Genomic DNA, 20574 nt, shown 5'->3' on the forward strand with positions numbered 1-20574 from the left:
AGTAGACTGGTGTGTGAAATACGATCAATACGTACATTCTTCAATTGCAACATAAACTTTATATTGTAACGTGGGCGTATAGTCAATGTGCTTTGAAGGCACATGACAATGTTTATTCAGTGTCAAACTCCCATCTTGAAAGATGATAATTCCAGTTAATCGTCGCTGACGTGAAGCTGCTGCTTTGTTCGACTGAAGTAACAGGAAGGGTAAATAAGGTGAAGTAATGGGTTCAAAGGTAAATGCGCGTATTTATTTGTTTGGAGTACATTCTTAGCCTTGCCGGCCACCGTACCGAAAAGGACAACACATCCCTGTACTGACGTAGGATTTGCCGGCGTATGCCTTTTTCCCCCAGAATACATTCACACTGACACCTAGCTAGTTAGGCTAGCTAACTACGTTTCCCCACCCCGTCTGTGAGTATTCTGTTTTTTTTTATAGAAACACGTGTAGCTGTTTTATTTCTTATGTTGATGTATTTAAATATATGTTTATGAGTCTGGTTAGCAACATGCTAAATAGCGTTTAGCTGCTTGTGTCCGCAGTTCAGCAGTAGTCACACATAGCCAACTAGGGTGGAGACAGTATCAGAGATGTGAGATTAGAGGGCCCACTTTTGTAATCCACGTTAGATAGCTAGCGTTCCCTAAAGTCGTCAGTTTGCTGACTAAATTGCGAAAGTAAAATGGAAACGCCTGATTTAGCGATCTAACGAGATGCTAGATGCTGTGTCCGAATTAACAGTGAACCGGTAGTAATCTAGCAGTTCGCGTATTTAACTGTCTGGTGTATCTGACGTTATCTGAACTTGTTGATCATAGGTAGCTAGCCACGTAGACGCTACGCTAGCTATATATCATTTTTAAGCAATGCCAGGTATCTACACATGGCGTGATTTTGCGTGCAATGATAACTTGTTCAGACAGAACCTTGATGATAGCTAGCTAATTTATTAGTGAGAGTAGTAATGATGGCGAACAATAACTTGCTAACCAGGTTGCTAGCTTGCGAACCGGCTTCCTCTCATACTTAGGGGGTTCATGGTGATAAAATGTGTCAATGAATATATAGTCTTTTTTGCGTTTAGAAAGACTCGAGGATGTATTCGCGTTAATAACACAACAGAACCATACTAAACAGAACCAACTGGAGATCAAAAACGTGACCACATCTCTAAAACTCACCCATTTAGCTGAGTTACCAGTGGGGCAGAATACATGTCTTAAGGCAATTGCAAGCTCTGGCTAGACATGCACGCGTTGTAAAACTACATCTTCATTAGCTTGGTGTTGACTTCTGGTGTCTAGCTTGTAAAATAGCTAGATCTAGTTTGTACAGTTTGACGTTATTTTAATGTTAGCCAGCTAGTTAACTTCATTGTCAGCCTCAACTGCTTACTACAAGATTTTGCCTCCGAGAATTACTGATTTTTTTTAATTGAAGGCTTACCTAGTTAGTTATCTTAGGTAGCTACATCACATCTATCAAATATTAACACATAAACGATTTGCCAGCTACTTAATGCTGACATCAGTTGTGGTATAGCCAAGGTTGTATACCACAACTTGCTTCCCTTTGCTTGCAGAGTTTTGCGACTTGCATTAAACCGGAGCATTTCGTACGCAAATTGAGCCAAGGGCCTTAAAAACTGGGACATTTAATTGACATACAAGAGCGAGTAAGAAGAGTGTTAATGCCCCTGTTTTGAGTTCAATTACGACGATATTCTTTAATTTGTGACATTGTCTTTTTTTTTCTTGGACGTGTCTGTATTGTGCAATACGGTGTCAGGGGCTTTTGCCAATCGAAGACGATGAGGCTGAAAAAGATCCTGAGGACGGCACATCAGGCATGGAGCCCTGCCGCACTACATCCTACCTACCTGGCAGCAGGTATTGCTTTCGGAGCGCATATCAGCATGGCTAAGCACTCTCACCTTGCGCAACAATCCTTTCAGATAGTCACTAATCAACAACAAGAAGCAATGTGCTTATAGTGCTGTTAGAAAAATCATGATTTTTTTCCCCCTCTGCACTGTTTTGTATCTGAAAAGGCACTTCAGCTCAGCAGCTGGATGCATCCTTCAGCACCAGTGCAGCGCTGGAGATTTTTGAAATGGATTTTGCCGATCCCTCTCAGGAGATGAAGCTCAGAGGAGCTCTCTCCACCACTAACAGGTGAGCCGAATTGCCACGGTGGCAAAATAATCTTAAAAAAAAAAAATTCACACACAAAATAACTTGACTGCGTTTTTGAAGGGTGCACTAAGTTGGAAAAAGTAGATCTGTAGGTAGATTGTAATGTATGCATAATAAAGGTAATATGTGAAACTACATGTCAGCAACCCAAGTTGCTACTGTAGCATGTGGCATATCAGGGAGAAGCCCCCCTGTTTGTAATTCAATCAGGATGTTTACTTGATTTGAGAAGTCAGCATTAATATGGATGAGTGTCTCGTGTCCTAGGTTTCACAGCCTAATCTGGGTGAATTTTGGAATGGGAACTGATGGGTCCGCTGGGAGGCTCATCGGAGGCAGTGAAAACGGTGCGCTAACAGTTTACAGTCCAGAGGAAATCCTGGCATCTGGAGACGCCGCCATAATCGGCCAGTCTGAAAAACACTCCGGTCCCGTGCGAGCTCTAGACTTCAATCCTTTTCAGGTAATTCAAATTGTAGAAGCCAATATTTCAATGCTGGTCATTTCAAGAGTTTTTATGAGTGCATGAAAGAGGTTGTTAAACCATCATTTTAATTAGAGTTGTTGAGAATAAACTATGTGTGTAGGTTTTGTACATGGCCAGTTACGTTACAGTAGTGTTAAGTGTGTCTTAGTGTCGTTCTTATGCTGTTTATGATGCACATTGTATGTCTGCAGCTCCAGGCATCCTTAGTAACTCGGGTGAAATGTTGACAAGCCTCTCAGTAAACCAAAATGTTCCTTTTCCTTGGCCAATGGAATATATTCAAGTCAAGCAAACGTCCACAACCTCCTGTGATCTGTTCAGAAGAGACCTGTTTGAACAAATGTGTTGTTGCAAGTGTTGAACTCATTGTGCTTTAATGGTGTAGATTCTTGTCTAACTGGTAAGGTATTGTTTTGCTTCCTGTTTCTTCTGTCTGCCCTGTTGTGAAAGCAGTATACCCTCTGTTTCAGAGCAATCTGTTGGCATCAGGAGCAAATGATTCAGAGATATATATCTGGGATTTGAATAACTTCAGCAACCCAATGACACCAGGAGCAAAGTCTCAGGTAAATATGTTGTACTACACAGTACTACTGTCATTCACTAAACACACATTCACTTTGTGAGTCCCCTTGCATCAGACAGGTAAATATAAACAAATAAAAATTGTCAGCATTTATTCAATAATAAATACAAAAATCCCCTCAAGGTGTTTATGTGGGCAAAGGGTGTGGTTTTGTTTAGGTCAGATCCATTACAGAAATAATTTACTCGTCAATATTCCACAGCTCCTGGTAAATTTTGTACATAATATTGCACGTCCAAACAGGAGGTTTGTTCATTTATGTTAATGGCTGGAAAAATAATCTTTGGAGGGCTTTCCATAACAAGCTATAATTGAACAATCTTTCTTTTCTTTACCATATAGCTGTGTGAGGTAAGAACAAAAGCCCTTTCATGACAATGAGAGTTGTTTGAATGCGTGTGGTCAGTGCACGGTGCATTAGAGTTGTGTGGTTTTATGGGGGTGCCAGTAATTCTCTCACCCAATCACCTTGTTTTCACTGAGCAAATCAGGCATGTTTTACACACGCATCTAACCTCACACAGAAGGATACTATGATAATGATCAAATTGTTTTTAGGGGGTCTTTGCCTATGGTGTATGGAGTCAATTTGTTCATAACAGGGTACAGCATATGTGAAGTTAATAGTTTTGTGACTGTGTAGCATATTGAATTGTAAGCCTTAAACCACTAGGCGAGTGTGGCTGCATATTATAATCAGAAATATCTTTGCATTCGTCATAGAAAGTACTCATGTGATCTGTCTAACAACATACCACAGCTTAATAAGTTCAAAATGCTTAAAGAATGTTATTGCATTATACTGGGAGTGTACTAATAAATATTCAACGTTTGATCTAATGTGTAAAAATATTGTTTTGTAAAATCGCTGTTAAGCAGTTATTCCTCTTTTCCTGTATCCCACTGCAGCCTCTTGAAGACATCAGTGTGGTTGCATGGAACAGGCAGGTGCAGCACATTCTGGCCTCCGCGAACCCCAGTGGCAAAGCGGTCGTCTGGGACCTGAGAAAGAATGAGCCCATCATAAAAATCAGTGACCATAGCAACAGGGTGAGTCTGAGAGATCGTCCATCACATCAGTTCTTCACAGTGTATTAGGAAATACTTTATTTCAACAGTAAAGGGAAAGGGACTTTGATAATGTGCAGGTGGAGGGTTGGCCATTCTTGGTGCGTAATGTAAAAGAGTCTGAAACCTAGATGTATTTGAAGAACTTTTTGAATTGTTCACCATTGACCAAGACAAGGTGTGGATTAATGGTTTTGCAGATCATAGGTATATTGACTGTACACCATAGAATTGTTTTCCAGCTGGGTCTGAACTGTAATTTGAACCATAGATGCACTGTTCTGGCATGCTGTGGCACCCAGAAGTTGCCACACAGCTGGTGCTGGCCTCTGAAGATGACCGCCTGCCAGTCATCCAGATGTGGGACCTACGGTTTGCTACATCCCCCCTGAAGGTCCTGGAGAGCCACACGAGGTGAGGGGATTAGCCGGTAGGCAGGCACACACAGATCGCTTCGCCTCATTGGCGCGTGCGTGCTTCGTCACGCCTTCGCAGGACTGAGGGTGTAGAGAGCGCGAATGCGGTCTGAACGTGGTTTCTTCGCAGGGGAATCCTCTCCATCTCTTGGAGCCAAGCTGACCCCGAGCTGCTTCTCAGCAGCGCGAAGGACAACCGCATCCTGTGCTGGAACCCCACAAACGGAGAGGCAAGTCCGCAGGGGATTCGGCACGCTCGCAGGGCTTGGGCTTTCCCTAAGCGTCAGGGTGAAAGTGGAGCGGGATGGCAGAACTTCCGCAGTGCGTTGGCACGGACCTGATCTAATGTTCGTCTGTCGTGCTCCAGGTGATTTATGAGCTCCCCACCACGAATCAGTGGTGCTTCAATGTCCAGTGGTGCCCAAGGAATCCAGCTCTTCTCTCGGCCGCCTCGTTCGATGGGCGGATCAGCGTCTACTCAGTCATGGGAGGAAGCCTGGATGCTCAGCAGCAAAGCAGCGCTGATAAGGTTAGACTGTTACTCTACTCACATTAACAGTGAAGCTGCAGAACACATGAATACTTACACCTTCCTGAAAGTTGTTGAAACAAGTATGTGTTGCAGAAAAAAAACTGGGGGTTGAGGCTGTAATTAAGGTTGACATCTTCCTGTCATGTCAAATGAAGCAGGTGACAGCTGCACTCACTTTTGTTGTAATTCTTGACTGTTGACATCTAAATCAGAAATAACCGACCAAAATATTGCTTAAGACTGATTCGTCAATTCAGAAAGTCTTCCTAACTGTTGCCTCTATGAAAATATTGCACCCAGATCTCTGCTTCCTTCGACACCATGGACCCCTTTGGAACAGGACAGGTGCTCCCTCCCCTGCAGGTGCCCCAGCCCACAGCCAAGCCCACGGTGGTTCCTCCCCTGAAAAAGCCACCCAAGTGGGTGCGCAGGCCTGTGGGGGCCTCCTTCGCTGTGAGTGCATCATCTATTCACCCTCTCCTTTCATAGTGCATAACCGTGCCCACTTAGCTGTGAGCACACCATCTCATATTCACCCTCCCTCCTCTGAGAGTTTCACTGCTTAACCCTTTACTTAACCCTTTAACCCTCTACCTCCTCAAAGCACCATGGTTATATCTGAGGATGTATTGTTCTCCAAATGAGTTATGTTTTTTTTTTTTTTTTGTTTTGCTTGAAGCCCATTGCCAAAAGTCACCACAATCACATTGCTGCATATTTGTTTTCATTGATCAACCATTGCGCAATGCTCTACGTTTCAGTTTGGGGGGAAGCTGATCACCTTCGAGAACCTGAAGCCACCCCAGCAGCAGGGCCCGCAGGCTGTCCCCAGGCAGGTGTTCGTCAGCCAGGTCGTCACGGAGACCGAGTTCCTCCAGCGTTCCGGCGAGCTGCAGGCGGCTCTGCAGGCTGGCTCCTTCTCCAGCTACTGCCAGGCCAAGATCACCAACGCACCCAGCGACTCTGAGCAGGACATCTGGAGGTTCCTCAAGGTGGGAGTGCCCAGCCATAGACACATGCTGATCAGCCTCTAATGAGTACCATGGATGGTACAATGCTGTAGTGGTCATTTAAAAATGGTTCTTCTTTTGGATTCAGTGTATAAGTAATGAGATGGGCATCCGACCACAATTATAAGATATAATTTCATAAGACTCTTGCTGCTGTAGATGCTATTGGTAAATACAGAATAGAAAATGCCACCAGAACAGTGGGTAGACCCATATAAGTCTGCACCTGTGATTGTGTTACTGCTTTTCCATCTTTCCAGAAACTAGTTTTTCTGTCCTGCTCTCTCATTTTGGAGAAGAATGCGGTTTCATTTCGGGCAATTGCTGTATGGTTTGTGGCCACTAGGCTTCACTGTTGTTCACAGAAGTATTAGCACATTCCTGTGAAAGCATTTCAACATGTTTGTGTCTTTTGCAATTGTAGGTTAACTTTGAAGACGATGCCCGTGTTAAGTTTCTCAGGCTTCTGGGTTTCAGTAAAGATGAGCTTGAAAAAAAGGTACGGTTTGATTTTCTTTGGTGTGGGAATGATATTGTTCTTTAAACAGAATTGAGCACTCTGAAATAATGAGAATTCTTCCTGTATAAATTCCTGTAATCATGTGCGTGCTGGACGGGGCTTGTGCTTCTTCTGATGGGGCTCGTGTTTTGATCCAGATATCATCCAGTTTGGGGAAGGACATCTGTGCTAACGGTCACGGTGTGGATGCTAATGATCTGGCTGAAAAGATGCAGCTCCTCTCTGCTCAGGTCAGACAAGGGACAGAATAACATCCCAGTACTCTTTTTCCATATCAGTTACACCTGTACCAGAAGCCCGAAGCAGACAAAGCCCAGAGGTGGCTGAATTTTACGCACTGTGTATTTTAAAGTCTTTCCATGACATATCCACAACTTTTCTTATAACATAAGTGTAATCATTTGAATATTAATTAAAATTTTGAGTATTTGTTCAGTGATGTGTGGAACATACATTTTATTTTCCATTTAGCATTGTGTCTGGAAAATGTAGCCTGAATGTCTCTCCAGTGTCATGCACAGGTGTATTCAAATTCTGTCAAGTTTTTCATTTGTATATTTTGTTTAGCAAATGATAGAATGTTTGGCAGCATGCTTTCGCCCTGCGGGCAGTGATAGTTTATCGTGGGTCAGGTATGATGTCATCCTTGGTTTTATGCAGCAGTTGGATGAGTCCGGTGCTGCCGCAGACGCCCTGTCCACTCCGTCAGACTTCTTCAGTAACCTGCCCAATGACAAGCCCAGCTTCCAGATCCCTGTATCTGCAGGTAACTCACAGCCACTCCACACCTTTCGGAGGGTATGTATGGAAGCTGCTGGATATCTCTGTTTAGGGGCATATGAATAGAGCCGAATCTGTAATATATCCATAATATACATGTCATGACCCCAGTAGTGACCATCCTATTGCATATACTGTTAATATAGCTGTGTTTTATCATAGTAATGTGTATTAACTCTAGTGATGCTGGCCGTTTTGAACTGCCCCCCTGTGATTTCGTTTGTTTCCTGCCCCCTGTTGAAGACACCGATGGCCTGATCAGCCAGGCGCTTCTGGTGGGCAATTTTGAGGGAGCGGTGGATCTGTGCCTGAATGACGGGCGCTTTGCCGAGGCAATCCTCCTGGCCATCAGTGGAGGAGAGGAGCTGCTGAAAAAGACCCAGCAGAGATACCTGGACAAGCAGAAGAGCAGCATCTCTAAGGTTAGTGGAGCGCTGTCACTGCTAATGCACTTGTGATTCTGTGCAACTCGTAATGCACATGGTGTGATTCTGTCCCGCTCGTAATGAACACGGTGTGATTCTGTGCCACTCGTAGTGAACACGGTGTGATTCTGTGCCACTCGTAATGCACACGGTGAGATTCTGTCCCACTCGTAATGAACACGGTGTGATTCTGTGCCACTCGTAATGCACACGGTGTGATTCTGTCCCACTCGTAATGCACACGGTGTGATTCTGTCCCACTCGTGATTCTGTCCCACTCGTAATGCACACAGTGTGATTCTGTCCCACTCGTAATGCACACGGTGTGATTCTGTCCCACTCGTAATTCTGTCCCGCTCGTAATGCACACGGTGAGATTCTGTGCCACTCATAATGAACACGGTGTGATTCTGTGCCACTCATAATGAACACGGTGAGATTCTGTGCCACTCGTAATGAACACGGTGTGATTCTGTCCCACTCGTAATGCACACGGTGAGATTCTGTGCCACTCATAATGAACACGGTGTGATTCTGTCCCACTCGTAATGCACACGGTGTGATTCTGTCCCACTCGTAATGCACACGGTGTGATTCTGTGCCACTCGTAATGCACACGGTGTGATTCTGTGCCACTCATAATGAACACGGTGAGATTCTGTGCCACTCGTAATGAACACGGTGTGATTCTGTCCCACTCGTAATGCACACGGTGAGATTCTGTGCCACTCATAATGAACACGGTGTGATTCTGTCCCACTCGTAATGCACACGGTGTGATTCTGTGCCACTCATAATGAACACGGTGTGATTCTGTGCCACTCGTAATGAACACGGTGTGATTCTGTCCCACTTGTAATGAATACAGTGTGACACTATGCCTCCGACTACAGCCACGATTGTGTCCTGTCGCAAATGAACTCCACCACTATTCTGTCCCACTCATACTGAACATGGCCATGATTCTGTACCACTCGTAATGAGCATAGCCAGGATCCTGTACCACAGGCTTGATGTAATGGTACTGTGCTGTATATTATTTTTGTGTTATAGTCTGATTTGTTATTATCAAACTTTTATGCTTTGTTGTATATTGGACCATTTCCTGTATGTGACAAATCTATGCGTGTTTGACCCATTTACCAAAAAAACAAAGTTGTAACTTTTTTTGGTACTTGCTGTCCAAAAGTCTTTAAGTCATTAACTTACTTACATATTATTCTAATGGTCAGTGCTGCCCTCTGATCTTTCTCATCATTTAAAAGGCTAATTTTTTTAATCAGCTGTCAGCGCACTCGCCTTCACAGGGCCACTTCGTTTTTTTTTTTGTTTTTTTTTTCCCCACAGCTCATCTCGTCAGTCGTCACCCAGAACTGGAGGGATATTGTGCAGAGCTGCGATCTGGACAACTGGAAGGAGGCCCTGGCAGCTCTCCTGACCTACACCCGCCCTGAGGAGTTCGCCGAGCTGTGTGGTAAGGCACTGCCGGGCAGCCGCTGCGGGTTCGCGGCCGTTAGCCTCGATGCGAGAAACAGGCAGTGTCTCTGGCTGACCCCACGTGGGTTTGAATAGAATCCCTGAGGAGCCACAGACTGTGTGCTTCCAGCGCGGGGCCCTGGGTACAAGCCGCCCCTGTTGCTGTAATGAGGTACGCTTTCTGTACACTCCCCGTTGCTTAATGTCATCCCTTCACCCCCCCCATCCAGATGCTCTGGGGGCTCGTCTGGAGCACGAGGGCACCGAGAAGCACTGTCTCCAGGCCTGCCTGTGTTACATCTGCTCTGGAAACATTGAGAAACTAGTGGAGTGCTGGGCCCTGAAGAAAGACTGCTCGTCCCCGCTGGCCCTGGAGGTATGCGCCTGACCAGCTCAGTCCTTCCGCAGACTCCCTGTCTGCCAGCAGGCACAGCATTGCTCACCTCTTATGTGATAGGGCTTGCACTCGATGAGAGCGGGGGGGGGTTGGGGGGGTGGGTGTGTGTGTGTGTGTGTGTGTGTGTGTGTGTGTGTGTGTGCGCGTGTAGGCCCTCAGGAGCAGCAGCAGTGCCCCTCCTGGCCACAGACTGAAACCCTTTTTACGTGCGGTTGGCAGGAGCTGGTGGAGAAGGTGATGGTCCTGCGCAAGTCGATAGAGCGCCTGAGGAACAGCGAGGTGGCCGCGCAGAGCCCCGTCCTGGCCGACAAACTGACCCACTACGCCGGCCTGCTGGCCTCCCAGGGTAGCCTGGCCGCTGCCATGAGCTACCTGCCAGCAGGGTCAAATCAGGTGAGGCCTGAAGCCAGAGGCCAATTATGAGCCTCCATGGCTTGAGTGTTACGCATGCAGAACAGTCAGTTATCCTCCTGTTTTAGCATGTAGTAGGTAGGTGTTGAAATTTGAAGGAATACATATCACTATGTGTGCCAGAGTATCTGCTAAATAACACTATAACACCTTTGAAGTGTGTCACATTACTTAAATTCTTTTAAACTATTGTTAAAATGCCCAGTTACTCCAAAATACATGGGGTGGGTCAAATGTTCCAGTGCCAAAAATCCCTCTGCAGCAGTCTTTGTAGACTAAAGCTAATCTAGATTTCTGAATATGCAATGTGACGTCAGTTTTTTTTTTTTTTTTTTTTTTTTTGCAGGCGGCCATCATGATGTTGAGGGACAGGCTGTTCCATGCTCAGGGAGAGGCCGCAGAGGGCCAGGCTCCGCCTTGCCCTTACAACAAAGTCTCCATAGGGGGTGCCACAAATACTCCAGCTCCTGCCCCTGCACAACCAGCCGCACAGAAGCCACAAAAACCAGTAAGGCGAACGTTTGACTGCTTAATGCACAATCGACTGAAATGACAGCCATTTACATTTACTTGTCTTACAAATTCACTGCTTTACTGTGCATTTTGACTGGGGTGCTCTGTGTCTTATGGATCTTTTTTCATTTCTGTTTAATGTGAGTATGACTGTGCTTGTCTGGTCAAAAATGCGCTCTCTAGGTCTATACCTATCTCTTTCTAAAATCCCATCACTGCACTTTAGTCAGTGATTCAGCACTCTCTCTTCAGGTTCATTCTTCACTGTGGAATAAGCTAAATAATTTTTACTGACTTTATGGAGTAATTACATATTGCCCCAGTGCTGCCCAGATCTCTGTCCAGCCTACAGATAGAATCTCACTTAAAAGGACATTGCTGTACTGAGAGGAAACACTAATGAAACCCGTATGTGTGGCTTAACATGTTACAGGGGCAGTACCAGCCCATGGTACCCACTCAGATGGGAGATGCAGGACAGCCTCCTATGCCCACGGTTTTCACTCCTCGGGCTCTCCCCACAGAGTCCGTGCCCCCCTTTTCTTACTCGGGGATGCCGCCCACCTCCCACATGGCCACACACAGCCTGTCCCGTACGGGACCGCGCCCGGCATACCCCCAGCATCCTGCCACTGCTCCAGGTACCATGCCCGTTCCAGCTGCATGAACATTCACAGGCTGTAATGCCAGTTCTTCAGCCTAAGAATTGTTTCTCTTTTTTTCCCAGGGTTCCCTCCTGTTCAGCCATTCAATCCCGCGGCCGTGTCAGCCTCTTTCCCCCCTCGTCCCGCAATGCCTGGGTCCAACCTGTCGGGGCCTCCACTGCCCTCAGCCTCTACCCCCGGCAGCCTTCCCATAATGCCCAGCCCGGGCCTGCCTCAGCCAAGCTTCATGCCACCTGCCTCCCTACCCTCGGGGCCGGTGCCGCCCAGCTCTCAGGCTGGAGCTCCCGTCCCCATGTACCCAGGGGGCTCTCATTCCCAGGGCCCCGCCCCGCCGCTGGCCTCGGGCCCCTACCACCCCATGGCACCAGGATACCCGCCAGGTGGCCCTGGAGCCCCAGCTGCAAAGCCTTTCTCCACTCCTGCAGTTCCCCCACCACCCACAGGTAATGACTGCAACAGCACCCCTATCCTTAATGTTGCCAAGCAAATATTGCAGGGAAAGGGAGTGCAAAGAGAAACCACTCTATTTTAAAAGGGAAACTCCCATTTTGTACAATGGCTGACAGCCTTTTTTCGTGTGTGCTCTTCCTAACTACTTTCATCCATCTGCTGACGTTGTATTGATGTAAACATTACTTAATCATTTAAATCATCCACAGTAACAGATGTTCTGTAATAAATTTAAACAATAACAAGTACAAAAAACAGTTGTATTTCCCTTAAGTCTTTGCACAGTAGTGAACAAAAATTAATGGATTTAAAATTAACCTGTAGTCATTTTCTCTTGGACAAATCTGTAAAATGATTTTTAGTCGGTCAATACATACTCTGGTTTACAGTGCTTCTTCTTAAACTCAAATTACGCTAGTCTCCCTGCATTAAATTACATGGCTGTGAACCTACATGATTACTTTTTAAAATGCAAGTTCCATTTGAAAACGCAAATTCCATTTCTAAAGGCATGTTCAACAGTTCACGCGGTGTAGGTAGGTTCCATGTGTGTCCATAAGGGCCTCACATGAATGTCGCTCGCAAAGTCTCTTCAAAGGGACACTAGTGGGACACCGTACAATATGCTTTGAAACAAAACCCTTCACCTCTTCTATGAAACGTGCTTTGAAGATATGTTTTATAAATTGTATGCCTTTGACCTTTTTTTTTTTATTAATGCCTCAAGGTTTCACATACGCCATTGGTCCGCCTCTCGGTGGCAGCGTCTGATTGACAGGCCTGTAGCGTTGGGTGGAGTCAGACGAAGGGAAATTAGTACATTCCATCAACAGCTGTCTGAGCCTTTGAACACTTTGTTTTCCTGCTGCGTCTGGCCCCGCACAGATCAGAGGCAGATGGATGGGTTGGTGTTGTTCAGTGGCCTTTATTTCTGTTTCTTTCTATTTTGAAGCAGGAGAGGGAGTTAAATGGGATTCGATTATAATTAGCAATCCCAATTCCAGTCAGTCTAAGTGGTACATAATCCTAAAATCCACCCCAGCCCTTAATTTTAGGCCTTGTCTTTTGGGAAATAAAGGCATGTTGTGAATTTGTCTACCCCTCTTGTACAGAGATGTCCCTGTTGTTTGATTTCCAGGATACTTTCCATGGCTGGAGTCCCGTTGTGAGGATGAAGGTGACAGGATTAAGTTAGGAAGCAGCTGTAGAGCGTGAGGCATTTTGTTTGTGAAAGAGCTGGCTCCGTGAGCTTCATGCAGCAATGAGTCTAATTTTGCATTTTGTTGCATTTTGTAAAACCAGGCAACAAGCAAAATATTACATGAAGCACTCTTTTTTTACTTGCTGTTAATGTGATGGAGTCTTTTGAGGTATCTTGATGCAATTACATTATGTGATAAAAATGCCCCCAATAAAATCTTTGATTAGCTAAATCAGTTTGATGTAATGGGACGCTAATCGTGCCTGTTTATACTCTCAGTAAGGAGGAGATGTACGTTAAATGAACAAATAAGCATGAGAGCACGATGTGTATTATTAACAATGAATTAACAATAAATCATGGGTATTGTACTGAAAAACACTTTGACAGTAGACAGTATGTACTAAAGGATGTTTTGAGTCAGGTTGTTCCATTACCAATGCAGTACAAGCTAGACATGGACAGATATCTTGATCAGACAGTGGTGCATATTCAGGTCTATGTGAGCTTCATTGATAAGTTTAAAATGAAACCGAACAGGTGTGTCCCCAAAGGACCTATGCCTCTTTCCCACTTATTTTATGCAAGAACCTGTACTTGTTTTCCATATTTGACAGGCTGTATAACTGCAAATGTCCATAAACATTTTTTTTTATTCCATGGGGTTTGTAAGGCCTGTTGAGTGATGGGAGGATGGGATATAATAATTGAAGATCAGTAAATGGAAGGCTGTTTTAAAGACGTGAATATGCACCATGTTGTTTGTCGGGAAACTCTTAAGGATTGGACTAGGGAACCACATGAGCTGTTCAGTCTGAGTGGGGATTTGGATATGGCTGCACCTATTGCTCGAATGGCTGACTTGCTGTTTAAAACTCCTTTAATTCTTGCATCAGTTCTTTCCATTGGTTTTGGAGAGTTTGGGAGGAGGTTCATAAACCATTGTTTACGAATTCTGAATTTATTAAAAAAAAATTTAAAAATTATCAAATACCTGTCAGATTTAGAGAAGATTTATGTATTGTTTTTTTTTCTAGTTGGACATAATGAAATACAAAGAACAGTATGAAGTGTACTTTGCATTATGAACATGAATCCAGGAAGTAAATGTACAAGTTGGCTGTAATTCATTTCCTCTGCACTTAGAACCTCCTTACAGTGGATGCCTGTGTATCCCTGCCATTTTGTGAGTTTGGTGCAGGAATGTAAAGGAACTCCTTGGATTGTGTATGAAATGTGGGGGAATAACCTTGCATCAGTGTGGTGATAACTGCTAATCCGATTGACCCAGATGCGTTCATTGAAATGAGTCACTGTAAGGCTTTTGGCTGCGGTTGTGTGTAAAAAGCTTAGAGAAGGCAGATTGGTGCTTCCAGCTAACGGCGCGTCTGTCCTTCTTCTGCAGGTTCTCAGGAAGGCTGGAACGACCCCCCTGCCGTACGAGGAGGGCCTAGAAAGAAGAAGGTGTGCAAGGACATGCATTTTAATCGGTTTTTCTACATATTATATGTCATATATTGATGTGCCGTTTCCTTTATCAGTATTGAGGCACAAAGTGCATTTCTAACACAAGCACTCAGCGTGGTGTCCAACCTGGATCTGTGGTTGTGAAGAAACAGCTTAGTGTGATTTGTGAAAAGCCAAAGACCTATTCAGTCAGACCCATTAAGCCATCTTTACAGAAGAGCTGAATTACGTTCTCCATACTCCAGCTGTTTTAATTGAATAAGATTGGAATGTATGTTGAGGTAATATACCAGAACTTTCTCATAATCCCTCACTTTATAATTGAGGTTACTTGGTTGAGTTTGAAAAACGTTTTGAATTTGGAAAAAGGGTTTACAGACTTCAAGGTACACAAAGCTGTCTAAAATATTTTAGATTTGTGTGTAATCAGATATTTCAATTAACAAGACCAAAGTAAATATTTCTTCATTCTTGTTACGTTATTCTACAGCTAAAGTTCATCTGCCCTCCTCAAGCAATTGCTTCTGTCTAGACAAGCTAACAATACCACAGCAGCTATGTTTTGCAACAGTGCTGTGCCCAGAGATCAATTAAACAGCATTTTGTATTCTCTTTTTTTTTTTTTTTTTTTTTTAAACGTTTCTTTGGCTTCTAAGCTTTTGCATAAACAGTGGCTGAAGACAGCAGGCCAAATGTGCATGAAGGTTTTCTGTGCTTTCCACAGCTGCCAGACAACTACACCCCACCAGCGCCCATCACGGCCCCAGTGATGGGGTTACCCATGGAGCCGGCCCACCCCCACGAGGGCATGCAGGCGCCGCCCGGAGCCCCCCAGGAGCCCAGCGTCCAGGTGCCTGAGAGACCCCTCAGACAGCGACCCGTCTCCCTCCAGGCTGGCCCCGTAACACTATTGCATATAAACATTTCAGATTCATAGGACTTGAACTTGGAGCATTTTTTTTTCATTTGTAATACACGCACTTTTCAGGCTTCTAGAACGTTCTAGTTGTAACGTCTACATCTGATGTTACAGACAACTGTAGAGTCACTTAGTTAGCGAAGTGTTAGCAAACTCTGTGACCTCTCTGGGGAGAACCATAGAATTGAAATAATGACAGGTCTGGAAGAGGGGGAAGGGCAGGAGCACTGAGACTTTGCTGTCGGCTGTCTGCAGCTCCTCCAGCAGCTCCCGGCCGAGAGGGTGGAGCAGAGGGACATCCCCGCCGACCACCTGGTCCTGAAGACCACCTTCGACGGGCTGGTGCAGCGCTGCCAGCTGGCTGCGGGGGACCCGGTATGCGTCACCAAGGGTTACGATGGCACTGCCACTCTAGTAAAAAGTTACAGGCCGAGACGGACAAAGGCAGCATTTGATTGACCTTTTTGCTGTGTTTCTCCTCCCTCAGCAAACGAAGAGAAAACTCGACGACGCATCGAAACGTCTCGAGCACCTATACGACAAGTTGCGAGATCAAACGGTAAGCGCAAAGCCCAGGTATTGCCTATGGTTAATGTGAAGTTGTTTGCACATGCCTTGAATCTAGCATCATTTTTGTTCTCACTGTAAGAATATGGGTCATATTGATGCAGTTGGAGCCACATTCCCTAATTTTTCCAATGCCGGATTCTCTCGTTTCTCCTCTCCCAGCTATCTCCCAGCATCCTCGCCGGGCTGCATGAGGTAAGCCGCTGCATCGAGAGCCGCAACTACCAGCACGCCCTGGCCGTCCACACCCAGATCGTAAGCAGCAGCAACTTCAGCGAGATCTCCGCCTTCATGCCAATCCTGAAAGTGGTCATGACCATCGCCAACAAGCTCAGCATCTGACAACAGGAAAAACAAAAATGAAAAACAAACAAGCAAAACTTCAGTGTTAAAGATCTTTAAGTTATAAATACATAGATATTTTTTGAGCTGTTGAGATGTGCTTTGGTGCTTTAAATAATAACATGCTGCAGACTCCAGGAATTCATTTAACTTTTTCGCAAAGTTGTTTCATGACACGTGCAAGGCGCACTGCTAAAGGGCTTTTAGTTGGGTAGCAGTTATTCTCGGCAAACCTTCATTTATTTTGCTACGTGTAATTGCAATCAATGGAGAAAGGGTGCTGAAGGTTTGAGTGAGGAGGAATCCGGGCGGCGTGGTGTAGGATTTGAGTCTGAGCCGTGCACTCTGACTCTGGAAAAGATGGGAGCCGATACGGCCTCACAGGGTTTCAGAGAGACAGGCAGTCTGGGAGAGCTTCTGAAAATATGTTGGGGTAAGTGTCAGTACCAGACTATTCACTGGATTACATAGGCAAAGGCATGAAGCCAGTTATTACAACACAAACCAAACAAGGGAGAGTGTGTGAGTGCATGCGTGCGTGCATGTGTGTGTGTGTATGTGTGCGTGCGTGTATGTGTGCCCTCTTAGTAACCAGTGCAGGTTTGGAACCAGTGCAATGGTAGACTGCAACTAAATAATTCTAAATAAACAAAAATTACTCATTCAAAAATTGTTCATAGATACATACTGTACCATACCATTTTTTTCAGATTTATTGTAAAATTCCAAAAAGCAAGATGGCAACCAATTTTGCCATCTTCTATCTAGAGCATTACACAGGGTTTTTTTGTTAAAAGAGAATAGATTTGTTGTTTGGTTAGATGTTAGTCATCAATGTCTTGTGCAGCTATGGGACTTAACAATGCAAGGGGGTTTAACCGCTGGTGTTACTGTAACAGCTCGTTGTGTCCTCAGACTTTTTCTAGAATTGCCAAGAGTGATTGCTGTGAAGGCTGAATTGTGTCCATGCTTTCAGTGTATGAATTTAATGTACCCCAGTTTCTATGGCTGTGCCTTAGTTGCATTGGAGTATATAGTCATTTTCATTTGTAACATTTTGTGCTGAATATATATTATCAAGTCGAAGGAACATAATATTACTGCTGGGTTAATGAAATTAACTTTTTTCCTCAAGAAAAAAAAAATCTGTGTCTGGCCATTTAATCATAGGCATTACTTGAAATGTGTCACATCAGTTCTACATTGTGAAACCTTTTTGACCATTAGTTTTTACAATGAAATGCAAGGAGAAAATACTATAGTTGGATGATGTGTAACACTCCTGACACCAAATTTAAATTTTTTTTGAGTTAAGTATATTAGAGATAAGGACGTAATGAAAACCTGCACAAATGAAAATGTGAGAGCAGGTTTATTTGTGACAATTTGTCACATTTTCTCATTTGGCACTGTATCTGCCATTGATTAAGTCTTAAACATACCTCTTTAATGACAGCCCTTTAACCTGGTTCAAAGAAAATTAAATTTTCCATGTCAAGGATTTGCATTTTTGGTCACATATTTTGTTCATGTGGTTACTCCATAAGATCAGCAGATTTGCTTTTAATTAGGAGGAAAAGGTCCATTGTGAGAGTATTTCCTTACTTTACGGTTTTACTCAATCTCTGATTCAGTAAGTCTTTATGATGGCAATCCATTGAGCTTAACAGTCATCTTGATCCAGATTTACCTGATATTTTATTCTCACTCTAGATACATTTTTCTGATTCCTGCTGTGTGTCCCCTATAGCCACACTGAATTATCCTCTCACAATGAAACTATGGAAAAATCCTAACATGATCCCAGTTGCATTTTATGGTACGCCATGTTGAGCTTCCAAAAAATTGCAAGCTCTACCCATGACAGCCAGTGTTTCATGCTTCCTGGAGCATAGCAAGCTTGTGTGTGTCTCTGATTCCCTCTTTGCAGCCAGTGGAAGCTGAAAGATGAGTTAGATGCTGCCAGGCTCCTTAGTGTCAACTGTTGTTTGTTGGTCACTAAGCGTGAGGTTTCTGTCACCATCAGCAGAAGGCAATGAAGTGCCTCAGTTCTCCCTTCTCTGCACATGTTTATACCGTCTCTTTTCTGCCAATATTGTCATTCAATGCTGTATGTTTTTTTTTCTTATAAAACATTGTATTCCAATTCGTCTGTGTTGACTTGTCTTTATTGTTTCAGACTTATTGTCTTGTGTCAACAGAGTGCCAGCCAGCCCCCCGTTTTTTCATCTCAGGCTGTGGGGTGCTTGTTACGCAGCAGAAACGCCTGATGACAGAAGTCTTACTTTTGTAATACTGTTTCGCATGTCAAGAATTACAAAGACACATCAGAACACTGCGTGGTCATATTTTGGTTTGTATGCATCTTATTTTACATATCTCATTTAAGGGGTTCCTTTGAGTAAACTCAACATTGAAAATGTTAGCCAAAATTTTAAGCACTCCTCTGCGTCTCCTGTGTGTGTCTTTCTCTGAGGACTGCTCTCCATTGTTGACTTTCCTCCACACTGTCATTTCATGAAGCCCACAGAAGCTGAGGACTTGAAACTTCAAGGAAGAAGTTCTGCCATTGACGTAATTTCACTTTGCCTCATATATATGTGCCATTTATGTGTAAAGCAGTACTAAGATTTGGGGCACAATTCATGTTGGTATGAAACATTTGATGTAATGCAGAATTACAAGTGAACCATGTTTGAATTTGCTTAAACTCTCCACTGGTATGTAGGGTGTGTAACCATGCCAGTTTTGATGAATCCTGGTGGCATGTTTCAGATGCATCATGGAAGTTTCCCCTTTTTTCCAAAAAACATACTTTCAAAGAACCATATAACAGCCATGACTAGAAGGGGTCATTTGTGCTGGGCTTTGCTGTTTATAGGTGTATATATATTTCTTACATTTCTGCGCTGGGGGAGTGATGTAAAAGATTAAAAGTCAATACCAGAAGCAGTGGGATTCAAGGGCTGACAAACCCAATGTTTTTCCTCACACCCCTCCCTCCGTTCAGAGACAATTCATGAAACTGGTTGTGAACTGCAGAGATTTCCAATCACCAGAGGGATTCTCACTTCCTTCTGAGATGGATGAGATCTTTAAAAAAATATAGGGGGAGAAATGCATGACTTAAAATGTAATCCTTTCTACATATCCTGGGATTGACCAAAATACCAAAATGAGCATCCCATATAGACAAACATAGGAATTGTATGATGTATACTTGCTTTTAATAAGGGACCTGAACTAATGACTGAAATCTTCACTACATGTGTTCCTTTGTATTTTTATGCTGACTTTTCCCTCAGCCCTGTCTAATTACTTTACCCTGTATAAAGAAAATCTTGAAATTGTTTCACGTTAAATGTTCACATAAAAAGGTAGTGTAAATGTTACACACATAATCTCCTTAACTAGGCAATTGATTGAATGTGTTTATACAGCCCAAACTGTAGTTGCAATTCTGTTGTAGAAAAAAATCTAAATGTCTTTAGCAGATGCTATTTTTCTTATAACTTAAGAAAATTAAACTTCTACAACTAAATCTGCTAGTTATCCCATTTCTGTTCACTTACGGTTTCCTAAACAAATTAAGTGGACTGGCACATAGAGGTAACTGACAAAATAAAGAAAACACCAACATAAAGTGTCTTAATAGGGCATTGGGCCACCACAAGCTGCCCAAAACAACTTCAGTGCACCATGACACAGATTCTAGTGCCTGGAACTCTACTGGAGCGATGCGACACCATTCTTCCACAAAAAATTTTTGGTGATCTTCTGTTGGTGTTGGTGGAAAATGTCAAATGTCCTCAGGTGCCACTCCAGAATCTCCCGTTAGTGTTTAATTGGGTTGAATTCTGGTTACTGAGATGACCATGGCTTGGTTTACATTGTTTTAATGCTCATCAAACAATTCAGTGACCACTCACGGGATGGAGCCCTTGTTATTCTGGAGGAAGCCATTCCCATCAGGACAGAAATGCTTCACCATAGGATAAAGCTTTGCATTTATTGCCATTTACCTTGTCATCTAAGAGGGTTTGTGGACCTCGACCATGCCAGGAGAATGCACCCCACACCATAGGAAACAAGCACTTGGGCCTGTAGGTTTCTTTTGCTGTTCACCACACGTGCACTCGTC

The 20574-nt window shown here is 44.0% G+C and overlaps 1 protein-coding gene across 5 annotated transcripts; it reads left to right on the forward strand.

Moving 5' to 3' along the window:
- Positions 1–313: 313 nt before the first annotated feature.
- On the forward strand, positions 314–17535 carry sec31b (SEC31 homolog B, COPII coat complex component). Of its 5 annotated transcripts, none has more exons than XM_036530210.1 (28): positions 314–419; positions 1795–1895; positions 2057–2180; positions 2469–2664; positions 3159–3254; positions 3617–3625; positions 4184–4324; positions 4614–4756; positions 4889–4988; positions 5126–5287; positions 5591–5743; positions 6052–6282; positions 6725–6799; positions 6958–7050; positions 7481–7586; positions 7844–8022; positions 9373–9499; positions 9732–9877; positions 10118–10291; positions 10656–10817; positions 11256–11463; positions 11550–11930; positions 13076–13114; positions 14544–14602; positions 15330–15455; positions 15780–15899; positions 16012–16083; positions 16254–17535. In XM_036530210.1, the coding sequence occupies exons 2-28, from the start codon at positions 1817–1819 to the stop codon at positions 16431–16433; spliced, it is 3681 nt and encodes a 1226-aa protein (XP_036386103.1). In that variant the 5' UTR covers positions 314–419; positions 1795–1816; the 3' UTR covers positions 16434–17535. The 5 variants fall into 5 exon arrangements, with proteins under 5 accessions (XP_036386103.1, XP_036386111.1, XP_036386127.1 ...); XM_036530218.1 differs by having other exon boundaries at positions 7484–7586; XM_036530234.1 differs by lacking the exon at positions 13076–13114.
- The last annotated feature ends 3039 nt before the right edge of the window (positions 17536–20574 follow it).

Source organism: Megalops cyprinoides, chromosome 1 (assembly GCF_013368585.1).
Source record: "Megalops cyprinoides isolate fMegCyp1 chromosome 1, fMegCyp1.pri, whole genome shotgun sequence".
Taxonomy (NCBI): Eukaryota; Metazoa; Chordata; class Actinopteri; order Elopiformes; family Megalopidae; genus Megalops; species Megalops cyprinoides.

Excerpts from the sequence above, each read along its gene's own strand:
- sec31b (XM_036530210.1), top strand. The coding sequence starts at position 1,817 with ATGAGGCTGAAAAAGATCCTGAGGACGGCACATCAGGCATGGAGCCCT. Across the intron at positions 9,500-9,731 it reads GGAGTTCGCCGAGCTGTGTG|ATGCTCTGGGGGCTCGTCTG; the intron begins GTAAGGCACTGC and ends CCCCCCATCCAG. Across the intron at positions 11,464-11,549 it reads GCATCCTGCCACTGCTCCAG|GGTTCCCTCCTGTTCAGCCA; the intron begins GTACCATGCCCG and ends TTTTTTTCCCAG.